We start from the raw sequence: 21,044 nt of genomic DNA, 5'->3' as shown, positions 1-21,044 counted from the left end.
AAACAAAGAATCAACTCAACTAACCTAAATGATTGGTTGAATCTCTTCCAAGTGAGGTTTACTTTCTTGGGATCTCAAAAAATAAAAAAACTAATTAATTTTTTTTTTTAAAAAAAAAACCCGCTCACAATTTCAATTCTCAAATTGCTCTATCACATTTTCTCAACAACCAAACAGGCAAAAGGGCATATACATAATCTATAGCACAGTTTCCCCACCACTCATCAAGAAAAACAGAGAAAAACATGCATAGTTTGATATTTCTTTTTAACATCTTTCACATAAAAAAGAAAAACATAAAAAGAAATTGTAATTAAACGGAGAGAAATTGAACAATAAAAACAAGAATTGAATAAACAAAACAGAAATAAAAATAAATAATAAACGTACAGAAGAGAGAATCCGAGGAGAAACAGAGATTGGGGAGTAGTGGCAGTAGAGTGGCCTTCTGAAGCTACTGCTGATTGAGAATTTATAAAAACATTTGAGGATTTACAGATTTCATTTTCTCATACTTTCCTCCTAACCAAACAATCCTAAAACCCAAAACCCTAACTAACATTTCAAGGCAATCAGACATTAAAAAAAATATGGAAAAGGAAAACAAAAAAAGAATAGAGGGTTACCTTCGATCCACGATCTCGAATGAAAATAGAGGTTTACTATGTTGTCTCAGATGGAGAGCGATGGAGGAGGAGAATAAAGGAGAGAGGTATGAACGAAAGAGAAGAAAGATATCGGGAATCACTGGGGGCATTTTTGGAATATTTCAAAAAAATTGAAGTGTTTTTTTTAAAAAAACACCTGTCAAGTGATTCTCTAAAAATCACTTCAAGTGTTTTTCCAGATTTTCAAAAGTGTTTTTTAAAAATTGCCAAACACTTTATTTTCATCCCAAAAACACTTTAAGTGTTTTTAAGGGTAGAAACACTTTTAAAAATCACTGCCAAACGGGCTATTAATCAGTTTTTAAAAATCATTGGATTTTTAATATTGATCTTTTATAATTCTTGGACTTTATATAAAAGTTATTATTATTATTTATTTTTAAAAATAAAAAAACATAAAAAGGCACCTAAAAAAGAAGGATTGACATATGAGTAAAAGAAACGCAATGACATTATTATCACATGAGAGCGTTGTTGTGATCACAACTGGAATTATTGGGTCAATAGATTTTGTTTAAGTTTTCATGGAAGTGTTGGTCTGAAATGAATATTATAGTTTATAGTTTTAATCCTAATTTATATACTTTTTGAATAAAAGGTTCATTCAAAAGTAAGTACATGTTATTTGTTAAATCAATTTAGTGACTTATTGACTTAATTTATATTAATTTTGATTTTTTTATAAAAATGATTTTAGATATAAGTAAAAATAAATTAACTATTATGATTTAATATTTAAAATCATTTTTAACTTTAAGTTGTAATATTAAGTTATTTTAACAAACATGCTTAATTCATTTAATAACTTAAATTAAATCATTAAGTTACTTTAAGTCATGTTAAATCTGTCGTCAAATCCCAGCGCTCAACCCTAGATTGTTGAGATATTAGGAATGCTTTTCGTATATCATTCTTTCCTTATATTATTTAGTGTTGGGATATTAGGAATGTTTAAATATTAGGAAAGTTGAGATATTAAGAATATTGAGATATTAGGAATATTGAGATATTAGGAAAGTTGAGATATTAGGATATTAGTTGTTATTTCCTTATATCATTTTTTCCTTGTATCATTCCTTCTCATTCTTAGAATGGTGATTACTCTCTATATATACTCTGTACATGAACGAATGAAAGTATGAATGGAAAAAACTATCATTTATCAATTTGAAGATGGTATCAGAGCCAGAGAACTGAAATCCTGGATATTTTGTCGCTATGGTAGTCCGACAGCGATCATCCATCCTAAGACAAGCCCTAATATTGATAAGTCAACCTTCAAATGCACTCACTGCAATAAGATTGATCCCACCAATCTGGATATCCCACAATTTCAAAGCAACAACTCTTGGTATGACCAGGAAAACAATGAGGAACCGAGGGTTTGAATCATGGACCTTTAGATCATGTTTAGGCTATCAACACTTTGTTATTAATGATAATAATCGTGATTAACAAAAGAAGGATTCCAAGAAAACCTCGATTGCAACTGTTGCCGAAATAAAAACAGAGGTTAATGTTGTTGAGAAAGCCTCTGCATTGGTAGCCGCTACAGATCATGGTGGTAAGTTTTTAAATACTTTTACACCTGTTATTAATAGTGCATGGATAATTGATTCTGGTGCTACAGATCATATGACTTTTGATTCTAGACAGGTTTCACCCTTTAGACCTTCCTCACAAAAAATTGTTTCCACAACCAATGGTAACACAACCCTAGTCATTGGGGAAGGATCCTTAACTTTTACTGATACTTTGAATTTGGATTTTGTTTTAGTTGTTCCATCTTTAGATTACAATCTTTTGTTAGTTTCTCAAATCACCGCAGCCTTATCTTGTATTGTCATTTTTTGGCCTGAATTTTGTGTGATTAAGGACATCCAAACAAGACAGACGATTGGTTGTGGTATTAAGCGGGGAAAACTCTATTACTTGGACTTGCAGTCAAAGGATTCAAATAAGTTGCAACAAGCCTTGATGGCAGATGGATCTGAGGGGGAGAATAAAAAGTCTGAAATTTGGTTGTGGCATCGATGTCTGGCACATGCTTCCTTTGGTTATTTAAAAAAATTGTTTCCTAGTTTGTTTGCAAAGAGTGATATTTTTGGTTTCCGTTGTGATATTTGTGAATTGGCTAAAAGCCATCGTGTTTCGTTTCCGTTAATTTTGAACAAAAGTCCGTTTCCTTTTATGGTTATACATTCCGATGTTTGGGGCCCATCCAAAGTCCCAACTTTGAGTGGCTCACGTTGGTTTGTTACTTTTATTGATGATTGTACCAGAATGACATGGTTACGCTTGATGAAGACCAAAGATGAAGTGAACTTGTTGTTTTAAAATTTTCATAAAATGATTGAAACTCAGTACAATGCAAAGGTTCGGGTTCTGCGTAGTGATAATGGTGGAGAATATCAAAGTTCTGATCTTCAAAAGTATTTGGAAGGACATGACATCATTCATCAGACTACTTGTTCCAATACACCCCAGCAAAATGGAGTCGTTGAACGGAAAAATCGGCACTTGTTAGAGGTTGTTCGTGCTTCCTTGATAGCAGCAAAAACACCGATATCTTATTGGGGAGAAGCAATCACATCTACCGCATACTTGATCAATCGGGTGCCTTCCAGCTCAATTAACTTCCAAACACCTCTCCAAGCTCTTACTAATGCCGTAGTTACCCCAACTGTCCCAAATCTACCTCCTCGTGTTTTTGGTTGTGTGGCATTTGTGCATCTACACAAACACCAACGCACCAAGTTAACTTCCCATGCATTGCAATGTGTGTTTGTTGGATATGCATTGCACAAAAAGGGATATCGATGTTACCATCCTCCAACTCAACAAATGTATATTACAATGGATGTGGTGTTTCATGAAGATTCAATGTATTTTTCATCTGAGTCTGAATTTCCTTATGGTACTCCCCCTGAAGTTAATGAATCTGGACAATCTGAACTAGTGAACCAAGAAGCGGGTGAGTTGGATATGAGTGGTCAACAATTTGGGTCTGAAGATGTCTTCACTAAAATACCAAACCAATCATTGTTTGTTGAAGGTGTTCTTAATTTGGAACCTGATTCATTCATGAAACGGTTACCACACCGTCATAATAGAGGTATTCCTAAACCCACATATGAACCTGAATTGTCTACCAAAGTCAAATATCTCATGAGCAATTATGTGTCTAACCATCGTTTGTCTGAATCAAATAAGTCATTTGTAAATCAATTATCTACTGTAGCTATTCCTAATAGTGTGCAGGAAGCCTTAGCTGACCCAAGGTGGAAAGCAGCTATGAATGAAGAGATGAAATCATTGCAGAAGAATGAAACATGGGAACTCGTAGAATGTCCACCAGGAAAAAAGCCAGTTGGGTGTCGTTGGATCTATACTGTGAAGTACAAGACAGATGGTAGTATTGAATGATTTAAAGCAAGATTGGTAGCAAAAGGGTACACTCAAACTTATGGAATTGACTACACAGAGACATTTGCACCTGTAGCTAAGATCAACACAGTTTGAGTATTACTGTCTTTAGCTGCAAACCTAGATTGGCCATTACAACAGTTCGATGTGAAAAATGTCTTTTTGCATGGTGAGTTATCTGAAGAAATATATATGGATCTTCCACCAGGATGCATGATGTCAGAAAAGCAATGTCAAAGGGTGTGCAAATTGAAAAAGTCATTGTATGGGTTGAAACAATCCCCGAGAGCATGGTTTGGAAGGTTCACAAAGTCAATGAGAGCTTTTGGCTATCGTCAAAGTAATTCAGATCACACTTTGTTCCTGAAAAAGCAACATGATAAGATTATCGCACTCATCGTATATGTGGATGACATGGTAGTTACAGGAAATGATCCTGAAGAAAGAAAAGTTCTGCAAAATTATCTATCTAAAGAATTCGAAATGAAAGATCTAGGTCATCTGAAATACTTTCTTGGGATTGAATTTTCTCGATCAAATGAAGGAATTTTTCTGTCTCAAAGAAAGTATGTCTTAGATCTTTTATAGGAGACTGGAATGTCGGGATGTCAACCTGTTAATACACCAATAGAAGAAGGTCTAAAATTGTGTGTTGAATCTAATCAAGTATCAACCGATAAGGGAAGATACCAGAGACTTGTGGGGAGATTAATGTACTTAGCTCATACAAGACCAGATCTTGCTTATGCATTGAGTGTAGTGAGTCAATACATGCATAATCCTGGAGAGCAACATATGAATGCAGTTATGCGTATTTTGAGGTATTTGAAGAATGCTCATGTGAAGGGAATTTTGTTTGCTAAAAATGTTAATCATCAGAGTATAGAAGTATATACTAATGCTGATTGGGCCGGTGCAGTGGATGATAGGCGATCTACATCTGGTTACTTTACTTTTGTAGGTGGTAATCTTGTGACATGGAAAAGTAAGAAGCAGAATGTCGTCGCTCGTTCAAGTGCAAAAGCAGAATTTAGAGGTATGGCTCTAGGACTTTGTGAGGCATTATGGCTAAGACTTCTCTTACAGGATTTAGGTTACCTATCTAGGCAACCAATCCGATTGTTTTGTGACAATAAAGCCGCATGTGACATTGCTCATAATCTAGTACAACATGATCGTACAAAGCATGTCGATGTGGATAGATTCTTCATTAAGGAAAAGTTGGATGATAAGATTGTGGAATTGCCTAAGATTCGATCAGAAGATCAATTGGCCGATATCCTCACCAAAGCTGTCTCAAGTCAAGTGTTCTCAAAATTTTTAGACAAGTTGGGCATGTGTGACATCTATGCACCAACTTGAGGGGGAGTGTTGAGATATTAAGAATGTTTTCCGTATATCATTCTTTCCTTATATTATTTAATGTTGGGATATTAGGAATGTTTAAATATTAGGAAAGTTGAGATATTAAGAATATTGAGATATTAGGATATTAGTTGTTATTTCCTTATATCATTCTTTCCTTGTATCATTTCTTCTCATTCTTAGAATGGTGATTACCCTCTATATATACTCTATACATGAATGGAAAAAACTACCATTTATCAATTTGAAGATAAACAAGGTGTGGAAATTGCCAAGGTGGAGTACGATAGAGGCAGAAGGAATTTCTGGTGGAGCGGTGAAATGTGTAGAGATTGAAAAGATCTCTATTGGCCAACAATGACAACGAGAGACAAAAGTTTGGGGAGCAAATGAGATTAGATATCCCACTGTCCTAGCTGTAAACAATGGATATTAGGTATTATGTGTATCAACTCATGCAGTGTTGTTATAGCTACAAGCAAGTATGAATATATTAGTAATAACGGATATATTGGAGATATATCGACGGATATTTTGACACAAAATATAGATAAACCAAATATTCATCAAAACTTATGAAAATGTAAGAAAAAACTTTTAAAAATAAAATTATAAGTATAATAGACATTTTAAAGTTGTTTTATTGAAAAAATTAATATATGTATGATATAATTTGCGAAATTAAATTTAATTATATAATGTCAACTGATAAGAAATGTGAATTTTGTAAGTATAGACTGATTCATTATAAAGTTAAATTATTACAAATATAATAATTATGTGATTTAAATATTTTAAGTTAATTTACTTACCTTTATTAAAAATATTTTAATTAATTGTAAAAATATACTAATTTAAATTCAATGTTATATTGATTTAAAAATGTACTAAGTTAATTTATTCTTGAATATCAAAATAAAATAAAATTATTAATTTAAAACCAAATTATTACAAATATACTAATTATGTTATTTAAATATATTTATGAATTTTATTTAAAAATATTGGTATATTTTGATACAAAATATTTTTATTTAAAAATATTGATAATTTTATTTATGATTTTATATTTATTTTATATTTAATTAGTATACAAAATAAATTATAACATAATTAAAATTAACTTATTTATTTAGGAGAAAATTTCAGCGTCCAAAATTTCAAAGATTATTTTTCATTTAGGGCTTATATTTTGCTTGTATCACCTCAGCCGATATATCACTGATATAGGTCCGATATTTTCGTCCTTGCAGAGGGCCACTAAAAGAGAGGAAAAGGAAATATAATATCAAATAAAACCATAATTCCCAGTGGACACATTCTTTCATTCCTCTGGAATCAGCAAAGGTATGGAAAATTGTACCCGAGAAAAAGCTTGGCATGCGTTTATGCTCCCACTTCCTAAAGGAAAATAAGCGTACAAACCCCTAAACCATCTATAACAAATAACAAAGATCAACAATTTAAATACCTCAATTTTCTAATCAAGAAAATCTTACTTAACCCGCTGTTTGCTTGGCGAGAAAGCTTTTCTGAAAGAAACATAGAAGTAATTACTTTCCAAACACTGTTTTGGTTCATGGACAACAAAAGCTTCAAATTCAACTCAGCCTAATGATTGCCCGACGCAGAGTTAAGTGAAAGGTTTCATTTTCCCAAGGTTGCAACCAATGATGATTTTAGGAAACGTTAATCTCTTTTTCCGAAAATTTTCTCTCCATCCAAACGGAGCACAGAGCTACTATGCCCTATTATTCATTTTTTCCCACGTTTCCGTCAAATAAAAGAAGCCATCCACAGATCTGAAACCACCACTAGATATGTAAACATAAAAATTGAACAACGATGTTTCGGTCGCGGAGTTCATCAATATATAATGACAAAAAAAAAAGGAAAAAGAAAAATCAGGTTCGTAGTTTCCTTTATTATCCTACAAATTCTCAGCAGCCAAACAGAGAATAAAGAAGAAAAATATGGGAAAATGAGTCAGAAATCTCGTGTGGAATGTGCCGCTCATTGCGCCCAATTGAAGGAGCTGCGTTTGCACAAAGATTTCATCATTCAAAACTAAATAACAATAATCTTAATTCAACCAAAAAGAAAAAGAAAAAGGGAAGAACAGAGAGATGCGGCTACGGTTGGGGATCGGAATAGTCTTAAGAAATGGGAAGGGGCTATTTATAGAAGATAGTGACGTGTGCCCTAATCGGAGGATCCATTTGGTGCCGAACGGTGTACCGTTACATGGCTTCCTCAGTCCACCCCCTTCAATTTTTTCCACAATTTATTGTTTTTATTATCTAAATTTATCTCTGAAATTTAAATTGATCAAAACTTAATTTACAATTTCTTTAATAATTTTTTTAAAATCCTTTTCAATGATTTTAATATTTCTTTTTTGGTAAAAAGAATCTGAATTTTTTATTTTTTTAAATAAAAATACAAATTAATTGAAAATGACGAAATCTTTTATTAAAAAATTTATATGTGTTGTCTTCTATAATTTAAATTAAACACAACTTCTCTTAATATGAATAATTAGATAAAATTTTATCCAATTAAATAGCATATAATTTAATATAATTATATAATGTAGTTGTAAATTAGTTTTTATTTAAAAAATAAATAATTTAGAATTTTCATTTTGAAGCCAATACATTAAGAAACTTATTTTAATAAAACGTTAAATAAAAATTATGAAAAATGAATAAAAAATAAATTAAGGTAATCCTAATATTAAATAAGAGGAAAAAGAACGAAAATAAAATTAAAAATTTACAAATATTAAATAAATTCTCACAATATTCTATTTTTTTTATTTGAAATCCTAATATATAGTTAACATTAAAGATAAGTATCATTAATCTTGTCAATAACATTTGATTATAAATATTCTTAGCTTTTGAAAAATCAATTTTTTTAGTGAGGGTAGACTTCCATTTTTTTTTCTTTTTTTTTTTCAATATATATGTATATATTTAAGGAGCCCTTTGTTTTATTGGAAATTTTAGGCCAAGAAGGGGGCTCCCCTAACCCTTCCTTAGCTCCCTTATTGATCATGTCTTCCCTTTTTAGGGGACACTAAAAAATATAGTGTAATAGTCGAATAGGATCGACACTCTAGAGAAGGTTTGAGTGGAAGGTGGAGCACGTCAAGTATATACATGTGATATGGTTCAAACTAAGTAATGGTGACACCAAAATTAGCTCAAATCTCTCCCGTCTAAGCATCTAATACTGCCATTCTTCTATTCATCTCCTGTAAGCAATTGTTATGTTGAAAGTTAAAAGTCTTTCCTCCTATTGCCTAAGGACTCAATGGACATGGATAAAATTTGTAATTATTTATGAATGTCATTGTTAGATGGAGCAAATTCGTAAGTGTAATGCGAGGTGAAATCTCTTTAAACGTAGCATTGGGCTTTAGGTAGGGGAAGTAATACTCGAAGCTTTGTAGTTTAGTCTATTAGAACAAAGTTCTCTTTCTTACCAACGATCTCTCAATACATCTTCTCAATTGTAATAAACAATTGGTCTTTTTTTTTTCCCCAACTTTCTTTCGTTTTCCTTTCGAAACATATGATCCACTATGTAGTTCCTTAAATGCCTACAAATAAAAATCTATTGGTTGTAGGCATCATAAATGACAAGTTGTTCAACTGACGACATTGAAAAAACTACTTATATAGTCTTTAGAATCTTGGTGATGAATGTCTCATATGACAATACAAAGCTTTTGTTCTTATATTAAACTGTCATATGCTGCTAAAATAATATAACTTATACTCATGGACCCTCCCACAATAATACTATTTATCAAAAATGCCTCTTGAAATGAAACATCATTGTGGTGCACATCATACCCCATCATGTGATGCAACCGTTTAGCTTTGAAGAGTGAGTTAATTGGACAAGGACTTAAACTAGTACTATTTGAAAGGCAAATTGTACATCCTCTTCAATACCTCATTAATGGAGGACAATCTTTTAATTTTTCATTAATTTTTTGTTTCATATATATACATACCCTTTCATTTAGGACTTCGAAAATCTCATTCAAATTTTCCATAGATAATTTTATGTTCACTTTTTTTACCATAGTCTGTATGGGACACCATATTCATACTGTACATTCAAATTAAAACATCAAACCAATTGCAATTATATTGTTTCAAGTAAACCAACTAATGACAATCATTCACCGTCTTTGTAAATAATTTGACAAAGTTAAAATATTAAACTTTATGAAATTGGTATTCTTACCCAAAATAATAGGCCTATGAGAGAAGATTTAGGAGAGCCTATCTTGTTGTTCTAAGGAGGTGAAAGAGAAATGGGTCAAACTAAGCCTTAGTCCTAACCTCTAGAGAAGTCTTCTCAACAACTTTTTTTTCCCTTCCCTTTGTCTCCAATGATATTTGTAAGTGTCTTTTTGCATATTTGAGGAGTAGAATGGGTTTTAGGTGGTTTTTAATTCAATAAGGAAGTGTGGAAAGAGTAGAAGAATGGGGATTTGCGAAGGTTTTAGAGGATTAGAGGATTTGAAGATTAGATCAGGTTTAACCTAAGTAATTTGGAGGGAATAGGGAAATGTCAGAAAGTGAATAATTTGAGAAATTAAGTGTCCAAGGCTTTTAAAATTTTCATACCTAACAGTATCACTTGGTTGTTTAGCTTAACATCAATCAACCTTTAAGCGAATGACTACTTAGTTAACCAACTCCCCTCTTTTTATTGATTTTACTCATATATTGCCTTCTTATTGATACTTTAAGAACTTGAAGGATATCTATTTAGGTTTGTACGACTTTTTTGCAACTAAAATATTATGAATGTGCAATATGATAAGAAAATTATGCATAAAATCCATCAAATTCAATCAAATAGTACACAAACAAACTTTGACTAGGCAAGAAGCATTTGAAATACAAATATCAAAATGGTGCAAAGCATGCAATAGTTTTAAATTTTTATATGTCTTAGATGACGTTTGTTTTTTTGGCTTAATTCTAAATAGAACTTATTTTTAACTTAATATTAAATAATGATTAATAGTATTAAGTATTGAGTTGTTTGTTTTTTTAATATTTTATTTCTATTAAGTATTAAACTGTTTGTTTTTTTATATACTAAAAACCAATATCTTAATATTTTAATGTATTAAAAAAAATATAATTTAATGTATTTCTGTTCAAAATAATAAAATTATTATAATAAATAATTTATCATTATCATTCTTACAAAAAATAATTAATATATTTATTTTTTATATAATTAAAATAAAATATTTAAACTTAATAATATGAACTGGCTTTTTCTATTTGGGGAGGTTTCAAAAACTGAGTTATTTCTGGGGCTTTGTAAACTCGTAGATGTACTAAATTCTCAAAGTTGACATATTGAGTTAATGGGCTTTTGGACAACTAACTCAACCCAGCCCAACTCAAACTTCGCCTCAAGAATGCACTTTTGGTTTTATTAGGATTTAAATCAAACAGGTTGTAGACATGTGATTAGTTCACCATCTCTTTTAGACATTAGAATCATTTCATCAAACAGGTTGTAGACATTTCCTTAATTCAACATATATCCTACGATTAATCAAACAAACAACCAGAGAGGATGACAAACAAAACTATAGAAAGAAAATTTGAAAACGTACATGTTGGATCCGTAGGATAGAAACCAACACTACTCAGTTGCAGGTTAGGGTGTTAGAGGAGGAACAGCTGCATCGGATGCGTCAGCATCAGATGAAACGACAGTCCACTCGGGAGGCAAAGGAGGCAGCGGAGCATACACTGTGGGGCGACACTTAATATCCCATGGCTGGGTTTTACGCGGGCAAGTTTTCATGTGGTGAGACGTTGCCTTCTTTTGTGACCGCGACGAACACTCTATCACCGTCGCACCGCCACCCAATCTCAGGGCTGCCTTCCTCACACCAAACGACGTTGCCGTAGAACAACGGTCGGGTTGAAAATCGTATTTGGGGAGGTTTCAAAAAATCAAAAAACACAAACGCCACCTTAGTTTCCTTCTAATTTCAACAAATCAATCTTCATTTAAGGGTTTTGTAAAAATATTTATTAATTGATAGTTAATGCTTACAAATTCAAGTGAATATGACCTTTTATACATGGTCTATAAGAAAATGATATTTTATCTTAGGTGGTGTTTGTTTTTTTACTTAATTCTAAATAAAACCTTAATGCTTAATAGTGTTAAATATTAGGTTGTTTGTTTTTGTAGTATTTTATTTCTATTAAGTATTAAAAAGTATTAAAAAGTAAAAAAAACCAATATGTTATTTTTTCTATTTAAAAAAAGCTACATATTTTGGTTTTTTCTATTTAGTAAAAAGTTTATGATAAGTCATAAAAAAGTAAAAAAACAAACAACCTAAATTCTAAAACTAAATTACTTTCAGCAAAAAGCCAAAAAAACAAACGCCACCTTAATATGCTTATTCTTAGAACGTTGAACCAGGTTTTTAAATATGCTTATGATAGTAATGTTATCACATTTAATTGGTGCATGATTATAAGTTAATTCAAAGTCATGCAAGGTTTGTTTCATTCATAAGATTTGAGTATAACACAAATAGACAATAATATATTTGACTTGTGTCATTGATAATGTAATGAAAATTTTGCTTTTTATTATGCCAATACATTAATGAATGACATAGAAGTGATAAGTGTCACTAGTTTTTGTTATTGATTTTACAACTAAGAAAATCTATATCAAAATAACCAAGTAGAACAAAATTAGTGCACTTAGGATACCAAAAACCTAGATCAATTATTCTTTTTAAATATCTAAGTATTTTTTAAAAGACAAAAAGTCATTTTTCCTTAGGACATTTTTCATCATTATAGATGCTTCCAATGTACGATATTAGGCTTCAATATATTAGATTTTGGGTGAGAATGATATTTTTTTTTAATATTGAGGTTGTGTAAATAGAAAGTTGATTTTGGATAGGTAGTTAGTTAAATGCTTAGTTTGAATTACTATAATTTTTATTTTTTTTTATGGATTATCATTCATAGATAGGTATATATATACATACTGTTTTTTTCTTATTTATTCTCTTATTTCTATGGGTTTTTTATTGTTGCTTTCTTCCTACTTTGTCGTTTTATTTTTGTAACAAAAAGGAGTAGTAATGTAATTTATTTACTTTTTTTGTCACATATTATTTTTTACAAGTGTGTTATTTAAGTGTGCATATTACAAGTCTATTGATAAGAGTGTTGTAGTGGGGTGTCTGATGGTTAAGATATGCTTTAGATTAGGATCCATGAGATTATTTGAGAAATCAAGGGTTTCATTATAATATTTATCACAATTTACCAAATAAGGAGATTGTTGATGTAAAATATTAGGTTGACAATTTTATTTCATTATTGCATTGAGTCTAATGTACCATACTTCCAATGGCCTTATCGGTTAGAATCAAGTTTGAACTACTTTAGAGCAAGATTCATATTTTAGACATATATACATTATATGTATTAAGATATGAGAAATGACTATTACATATGTACTAGGTGAAATGTTAGAGAGAATATTGAAAAATGAAGTTAAACATACAAATCAAAGTATGGTCATTCGAAAATCACACAAGAAACATTCAAACGTTGTATTGATGGACATCTTCCAAGGGAACATTCAAACATATGTTTGCATTCAAATGTTTCCATAGGGCATTCAAATGTTGATCCTTTCATTTTGTTTTTCAAACCCATCTTTCAAATTTTTGAGGACTTCTTGATAAATCTCATTTTTGATAACCTATTCTAAATATCCTCCTAGGATTTTGCTATAAAAACCTAAAATTTTAAGACTAGAAAATTGTGCACATGAATAACCACTACTTCTTCCTAAACCTTCAACTCCCAAATCTTTCAAGAACTTTCTTGTAGGTCTTTTCGTTGGAAAGACAAGATGCATTGATCTACTAGCTTATGCATGGAGTTGAGGTGATCTACAAAGGAGTACGATGTGTTGTGTTGTGGATGTGGAAAAAGAGTATAGGAGTCGATTACTATAAGACCCTAAGAGTAGGTGCATTTCAATAAGGTAAAACTATGCATTTTCTTGTTATATTTAAAGTGTGTTTGACAGTGATTTTAAGAATTGTTATTAGTATTTATAACATTTGAAATTTTTTATCTTTCAATTATTAAAAATGTTAGAAACATTTCTTAAAATCACTATCAAACGCACTGTTAATGAATTTATTTGTGGTCGTGTGATTGTTAGTTTTATACACGAACAAAGTTTCTAGATGACTATATAAATGATTTTTCTATGTATATATGGTGTCTTTATGTGTGGTTGTTTTTTTTAATCCTCCTTAATGATTAACATTATTGACCTTGAGAATTTCACATGTGAAATTGAAAATTAGTAAAAATTTATTTGACTACATATTCACTCCCTTCTCCAGGTAGTTTCATAATATAAAAAAACACGAACTTATATTAGCTCGCATCGACACTTGGTTTTATGTCTATGAAGCAATACCTTGAGAGGATGTGGTCAACCACCCCTAACTTTATTTCGAATATGAGTTTTGCATTTTAAAGTCTTGGGAATATGTGATAAGATAATGACATTCTTAGATTAGGGTACACATGTTTTTCAAATTGAGGAGACATATTTGTATAATGAAAACCCTAGCTTGTCGGACTCAATCAAAAATATTTTTAAACAAAATAAAATGAGAATTATCCAAAAATAGCCTCGACACTTGAATTCACACTTAGTTGCTAGAGCACTCCCATGAAAATTCCAATTTCTAGCCTCATTTTGATTTGTTTCTACATCAAATTGGTTTATGGTTTCTTTCATTTCCATTAACTTTACCAATCACTCTCAAATCTTACTTATTTGAAAATCATATATGCAACGCAAGGAAAAAAAAAAAAAAGACCTACATTAATGACTACTAATTGTCATTGTATACATTATATGTCATTATATTTTTTTGATCTTATATGTCATCCATCATAGTGTTTAGGTATGGGCATTAGCAACCTAGACATATATAAAATGTCAATGAAAGTGCCCTCTTACTACTATGCCCCTATCAATATAGCTACCTTTTATCACTCATAAATATGTAAAGGTTCGTATTCAAATAGGTCATGGCTCCTTTAAACATATGCTAATATATGTATCTTCCTCCATGGATTCTACATTGGAATTAGAGACATATCAAAGAAGCCTTTGAGAAATTTAAAACATCATCTCGAGTCTTTCCTGACTTGATTTCAAGGTTGCATCATCATAAGTCATGACACAGTACAACAAATCTTATATATGTCATCATTGCTTTGAACTAAGTTGTATATGTCATAATTATTTATTTAAATACTTAATATTGACATATATTGCTTTAAGTTAAGGTATATATATCAAGACTTGTTTTTTTTTCCTTACCATATATGTTGAATTGATTAATATAGTTTAGAGGAAATATGTAAAGTAAATCTAGTAAGATTTAAAAAAATAAATAAAATTATAGATAAAAAAACTAACTAATTTGACTCCCCGACAAATGTATTCGATGAGGATTATTTTAGAAAATAAAAAATCAACAATAATTTTTTTATATATATATAAAATAGATCTTAATTATATTAAACCTCAAAAAACATAGTATGAAATTTATTGACCTCATCTAGATTGGTAGAGTCTCATTGCAAACCTTATGGCTGGGCCAGATTTTTCATTTGAAGCCCAAACCCAATTTGGGCTAGAATTACTGTACCAGGTCAGGCCCAAACATTAGCTAAGAACTCCAAAAGCTCGAATTTGTAATTTGAAAAAAGAGTATTGGGCAGCATTGTAAATTTAAATTAGTATATACTATATAAGAGCGAAAAAACCTAGGGTTTTGTCCTCGCTTCAGTAGCCGCAAGAGCTTCTGCCTCTCTCTCTCGACCGCGGTTCTCAGGTTAGCTTTCTCTTCTATGTTTGGCCGCCCAAGAAAATGCAAGGAGAAGTAAAGAAAACAATATTTCAAGCCATGTTTTGTTTGGTTTTGTTGTAGAAGCGGGACTCGAAAAGCCATGTAGTAATCCTATATTCAGTTCGAGTTAGAGTCTTTGGTTTCCTTGGATCTGATCCAATGGAAAACCTTAGGTTCAAACATTTCGGTTTCTTCATTTTCCTGCATTTCCTCGCAATCCATGGGGTTATTAGAGAAATGGTCCTTTTTTTTTTGTTTCTTAATAGATCAATGGTTTCTATGTGAAAGTAGTGTGCATTTCAGGAGCTGAGCGATTCCTGTGAATTAGGATTCTCGTGTATTAGTCAAACGCATTCATATTCAGTTCCATCGTATGGTTTAGTTTTTGATTTTTGGAATTACGGGCACTAGTCATAGATTATATTATAACTTGCTTTTAGATGTACACGATGGCTCTCTGATGATTTTTTTTCCCGTTTAATTTTTCTCTTTAGTTAAGGATACTGGTTCATATTATTCATTTTGTTAAGGTTCAATGCTTGTGAATCCAACGTTGATATGATGTTGTTTTTCAAGTGTCTGGTCATTGTTATTTTCTAAAGCCCTTTTCCCTTTCAATGAATCTGAAAATGGAAATAGTGGCAAAAACATGCTTGTGAGTTAATTTCTAAATAAGTGTTTCTGAAATAAGTTTGTCCATTTTTATTTCCTTTTGGTTCTAAGAAGCTCATGAAGAATCATATTCTCAAAATGTTTTTCTCTTTTCTGAAAATTTGAGAAGTTAAAAATGTCTACCAGACACTCAAAAACCTTGTGGGGGTGATGGAACTGAAAATAGTTGGCTGAAAGGAGTCATTATTTAATAGGAACAATCAAACATCTTCAGAATCCTCTTTTTTTTTTTCTTTTTTTTTAAAAAAAAATTATTTTATAGTTTGATTTCATAAAGAATGAAGAAAAAAAAGGAAAAGCAAAGAAGACATTCTGTGAAATCTTCCTTTTTCCATTTGGATAATGTAAAATGGTTCTTATTTCCATTACTAAATGTGCTCTAATTTTTTTTTATGATGAATTCCACTAATATTCTGTTACAAAATGGAAAAATGCTAGGTGTTAAAGTTATGAAAATGTAATAGTTTTCCATGTAAATATGAACATTTGAGGATTAATATTTTTTTTATTCCCATGGTGAAGGAGGAGAAGAATGTCGCACCGGAAGTTTGAGCATCCCAGGCATGGTTCTCTTGGATTTTTGCCAAGGAAGCGGGCTGCTCGTCATAGGGGAAAAGGTATACATGGCTTCTTTACATATTATCAATCATAATGTTTTTTCATGAGAGCTTACTTTTTTGTTTATAGCAATGACATGCTCTTTCTTCAGAGTTGTTGATGATTATGATAATTACTTTTCTGCCTCCAAGTAGTACATTAACCTTATTACACTTCTGAGTTTGGGATATTACTGTACTTATTATATGTGAGTTGCGTGAAAGAAACATGAAATGTTTCAGAAATTAGATCTTGCTAATGAGATTCTTCAGTGTTGATATTTAAGTGGACATTAATACGATGAAATTTTACATCTTTTTAACCTAATCCATTGTTATCTTGAACTCATGCAGTGAAGGCTTTTCCTAAGGATGACCCAAGCAAGCCTTGCAGGCTGACTGCCTTTTTGGGTTACAAAGCTGGGATGACCCACATTGTCAGGGAGGTTGAAAAACCTGGATCAAGTATGAAACTTTTCTGGTTAATTTATTCTTGTTTGCCCTTGTTTTATTGAAGGAAATTTTCCTTGGAATTTGATGTACTATATTGTCTTTTAGAATCTTTCCTTTTGTTTTCCTCACTGGAGACCAGACTTTTTGTTTGGAGTAGATCACTCTTTGATCAGGGCAAAATATTCTTTGTAAAGCAAGCATTAGTTGAAAATCTTGTGAAGCGGTTGAATGCTTGAATATTTAAAGTCATAATACAGATTTAATCGACATGTAATATGATCTGATTTCATTGTTATATTCATCTGTCCAACAACCGACTGGTGACTTAAATAATACTTCTTTTGTGGACCTGGACTTTGTTCTTTTGAATAAATTTTATTTTATTTGTTGCCACCAGTTTATCTATAACATGTCATGAAAATATTTGTTGTCCTATGGTAAAACGAACTTTTTGTTAGAAATTATTTCTTGCACTAAAGACGTTGAAAATATTTCCTTCTATGTTTGTAGTTTATTTGGATCATGTAGCCAGTTTTGGTTAGGTTTTTCTTTGACTTTTTAAATACATCTTAGTATCACATCGGTGCTTGAAACTTTTTTTCCAACTTGCACAATTTAAATCTAGTGCTGTATCTAATAATACTAATATTCTACAGAGCTTCACAAGAAGGAGACATGTGAAGCTGTTACAATTGTTGAGACTCCTCCTATGGTCATAGTTGGAGTGGTGGCTTATGTTAAGACTCCACGTGGCCTTCGTTCTCTGAACACAGTTTGGGCTCAGCACCTGAGTGAGGAGGTGAAGCGTAGGTTCTATAAGAACTGGTGCAAATCCAAGAAGAAGGCTTTCACCAAGTACTCCAAGCAGTATGAGACTGAAGAAGGGAAGAAAAGCATCCAAGCACAACTGGAGAAAATGAAAAAATATGCTTCTGTCATTCGGGTTTTGGCTCACACTCAGGTACTGATAGTCTATTTTTTAAGATGTACTACATTATTTCATTATTTGATGCTAATTCAGTTTCTTTCAATTGCTTGTCGTGTTCACTTGTTATTTTTATTTTAATGATAAGACTCATTTCCTTCTGTGCTGAGTAGTAATACAGTTTCCCATCGAAGTAGTGGGAATTAGTAATAGTATCATTTAAATAGGTTTTCCATTCCTTTTTTTGATAGGCAATGATGTAATATCATGTTATTAGACCTTTTTAATAACATGATATTTATGTTAATTTTTTTTTGGAGGCAAGAACTGGGAAACTTTTGTTTGATGCTTGTACTGTTGTCTGCTGAATCTGATTTAGTTTTTCTAATTCTCTAAAGTTTTTTGTATACCAATTACTCATATGACATACTTGCTCATTTGGATTTTGGTCCTAGCCATATGGGGAATGAAACCAATATAAGTTTCCATCCTCAACTGAACTGTGATGTTTAAAAGGAGAATGAACATTGATTTTCTCTCTCTCACCTGTTCAGCCTCTGATCTGGCTCATCATTGGACATGACTTATTTGACGCTTGTCAATACTTCAAAATTTAGTTCCAGCTCTCATATCCCCTAAATGATCCTTATCCTCTAACTAATTTCTCTGGTCATGGTGTTATAGATTAGGAAGATGAAGGGATTGAAGCAGAAGAAAGCACACTTGATGGAGATCCAGGTCAATGGTGGAACCATTGCTCAGAAAGTGGATTATGCTTATGGTTTCTTTGAGAAACAAGTCCCTGTGGATGCCATTTTCCAGAAGGATGAGATGATTGACATCATTGGTGTGACTAAAGGTAAGGGTTATGAAGGTGTTGTCACCCGTTGGGGTGTCACCCGCCTTCCCCGTAAGACTCACAGGGGTTTGAGGAAAGTGGCATGTATTGGTGCTTGGCATCCTGCTAGAGTTTCATTCACAGTTGCCAGGGCTGGTCAGAATGGATACCACCATCGTACTGAAATGAACAAGAAGATTTACAAGCTTGGCAAGATTGAGCAGGAGTCTCACACCGCCCTCACTGAGTTTGACAGGTTAGTAACTTATTTACTGAACTTTGGCAAGGCCTTTGTTGATGTCATTAAAACATTTGTTAAAAGAGCTCTTAGCCTCAAATCTCCTTCTGTCCATAAATAGATGTTTATTGGCATGGTACAGTGTCAATCACTTCTGTTATTTTATTTTAGTTTTGATTCCCAGTTTAGAGCCTTTTCCCTTTTGTGCAGCAGTGATAGAAATGTTTTAAGAATTTATATGAACCTTTGAATTCGAAGTCATGGCTGAATAGAAACACTAATGAAAATTTGAAATGCCCCTGTTATACACATGCTATCATTTTTTAATGGATTTGTAAATTGTTTTTAAGTAATAATAGCCCTATGTTTGTATACTCAATCTCACAGGATGCCAACATTGCTACCGTAACTAATATCATTGTTTCTTTACTTGGATAATAAAACAGGACCGAGAAAGACATAACTCCAATGGGTGGTTTCCCTCACTACGGTGTGGTGAAGGATGATTATGTGATGATCAAGGGTTGCTGTGTTGGGCCTAAGAAGAGAGTTGTTACGCTTCGTCAGTCTCTGCTCAAGCAGACATCTCGTGTGGCCCTTGAGGAGATCAAGCTCAAGTTCATTGATACTTCCTCAAAGTTTGGGCATGGGCGTTTCCAGACTACACAAGAGAAGCAGAAGTTCTATGGACGGATGAAAGCATAATTTTGCCTATCTTTGGTGAATTTTGGACCATTGCTGCAAATTGGGTGATTATGGTTTCTTTTGCAATGAAATTTTCCTTCTAGTCTATAATCATTAAGACATCACAGTTAATATTTTGAGTGTCTGAAGCGTTGAGAGGATTTGAGCAGTCTTGGTTTTGCACAATTTTTGTTTCTTTTCCAAGAGATATTATGAACTGCTAGTTATTCAGAATTTCTTTCATAATTCTGTCTTTTGGTCCTTCCCTTTTCTAATGCTGCTTTGAAGTATGGTGATTGACATGCAAATTATGCATGTGCTGCCAATAAATTTAGATGGATAGTATATGTTTGCTGCTTCCACAGTGGCACTCCCTGTTAAACTTTTTCTGAAGTTTGATTTTGGGGTGCGAGAAGGAGGTTTCAGGGGTGCATGCTAATTGTTTGGACTGTAACAAATTTGCTCTAGTTGACTTGTTGGAAGCAGTGTAGGCAGGGATGTCAATGGGTGGATGTTTTTAGATATGCATGTGCACAATTAAGCAAAATCAAATTTGTATTTTATTTCTCTTCTTGTTTGTTTTACAGTATGAAAATAATAAACTGATTTTTTGGGAAGATGAAAATTGACTTTTTATATGTAAAACTTGTATTTTGGTTGGATATGTTTATTGTATTTTGTTTTTCAATAAAAAAGCTTTGAAAATAGCTTTTGAAATGATTAATATTCTCCTTAAAATAGAATTGAGAATCTAAAAATAACATTCCTACACTTGATGAGAGAAGTATTCCATCTTTGGTATCCATTTTGTTTTGGAAGGGTTTTTGCAACACTAAATCCCCCATGTTCGAAAATTGCTTGAATCCCTAGTAGTTTGAAACAATGAGGGGTAAGAAATTCTGAATTGGTGGTTGATATTTTTCCTTACAAAACGTACTCACACTCCCTGTTCTCAGATTCAGACAATTGGTTCAGCCTCAATCCTCTCTGAAAAGTAATCTATGGCCCCACAAGGATACAAGAATCATGTAGGGAGAATTACTCAATTGGTTGGAATAATTATTAGGAAAGCTCACTCATCTCAAGGATTTTTAGAATATAATTTTATCCTCGAATATGTTTTTTATATTATTTATAAATAAATTTGAGACGGTCAATTATGTGAAACCCATATATGATGATAAGTACAGGTAA

General features: G+C 32.0%; 1 protein-coding gene across 1 annotated transcript; it reads left to right on the top strand.

Moving 5' to 3' along the window:
• Nucleotides 1-15,325: 15,325 nt before the first annotated feature.
• LOC100260533 (large ribosomal subunit protein uL3) lies at nucleotides 15,326-20,096 on the top strand. The gene is made up of 6 exons (XM_010666848.3): nucleotides 15,326-15,429; nucleotides 16,639-16,733; nucleotides 17,067-17,177; nucleotides 17,822-18,126; nucleotides 18,775-19,184; nucleotides 19,613-20,096. The coding sequence occupies exons 2-6, from the start codon at nucleotides 16,649-16,651 to the stop codon at nucleotides 19,869-19,871; spliced, it is 1,170 nt and encodes a 389-aa protein (XP_010665150.1). The 5' UTR covers nucleotides 15,326-15,429; nucleotides 16,639-16,648; the 3' UTR covers nucleotides 19,872-20,096.
• Nucleotides 20,097-21,044: the final 948 nt, after the last annotated feature.

Source organism: Vitis vinifera, chromosome 18 (genome assembly GCF_030704535.1).
Source record: "Vitis vinifera cultivar Pinot Noir 40024 chromosome 18, ASM3070453v1".
Classification (NCBI taxonomy): Eukaryota; Viridiplantae; Streptophyta; class Magnoliopsida; order Vitales; family Vitaceae; genus Vitis; species Vitis vinifera.
This window is presented reverse-complemented; position numbering and strand designations above follow the sequence as displayed.

Coding starts and splice junctions, on each gene's coding strand:
- LOC100260533 (XM_010666848.3), top strand. CDS start 16,649: ATGTCGCACCGGAAGTTTGAGCATCCCAGGCATGGTTCTCTTGGATTT. Junction 16,734..17,066: donor TGCTCGTCATAGGGGAAAAG/GTATACATGGCT, acceptor GAACTCATGCAG/TGAAGGCTTTTCCTAAGGAT. Junction 18,127..18,774: donor GGGTTTTGGCTCACACTCAG/GTACTGATAGTC, acceptor ATGGTGTTATAG/ATTAGGAAGATGAAGGGATT.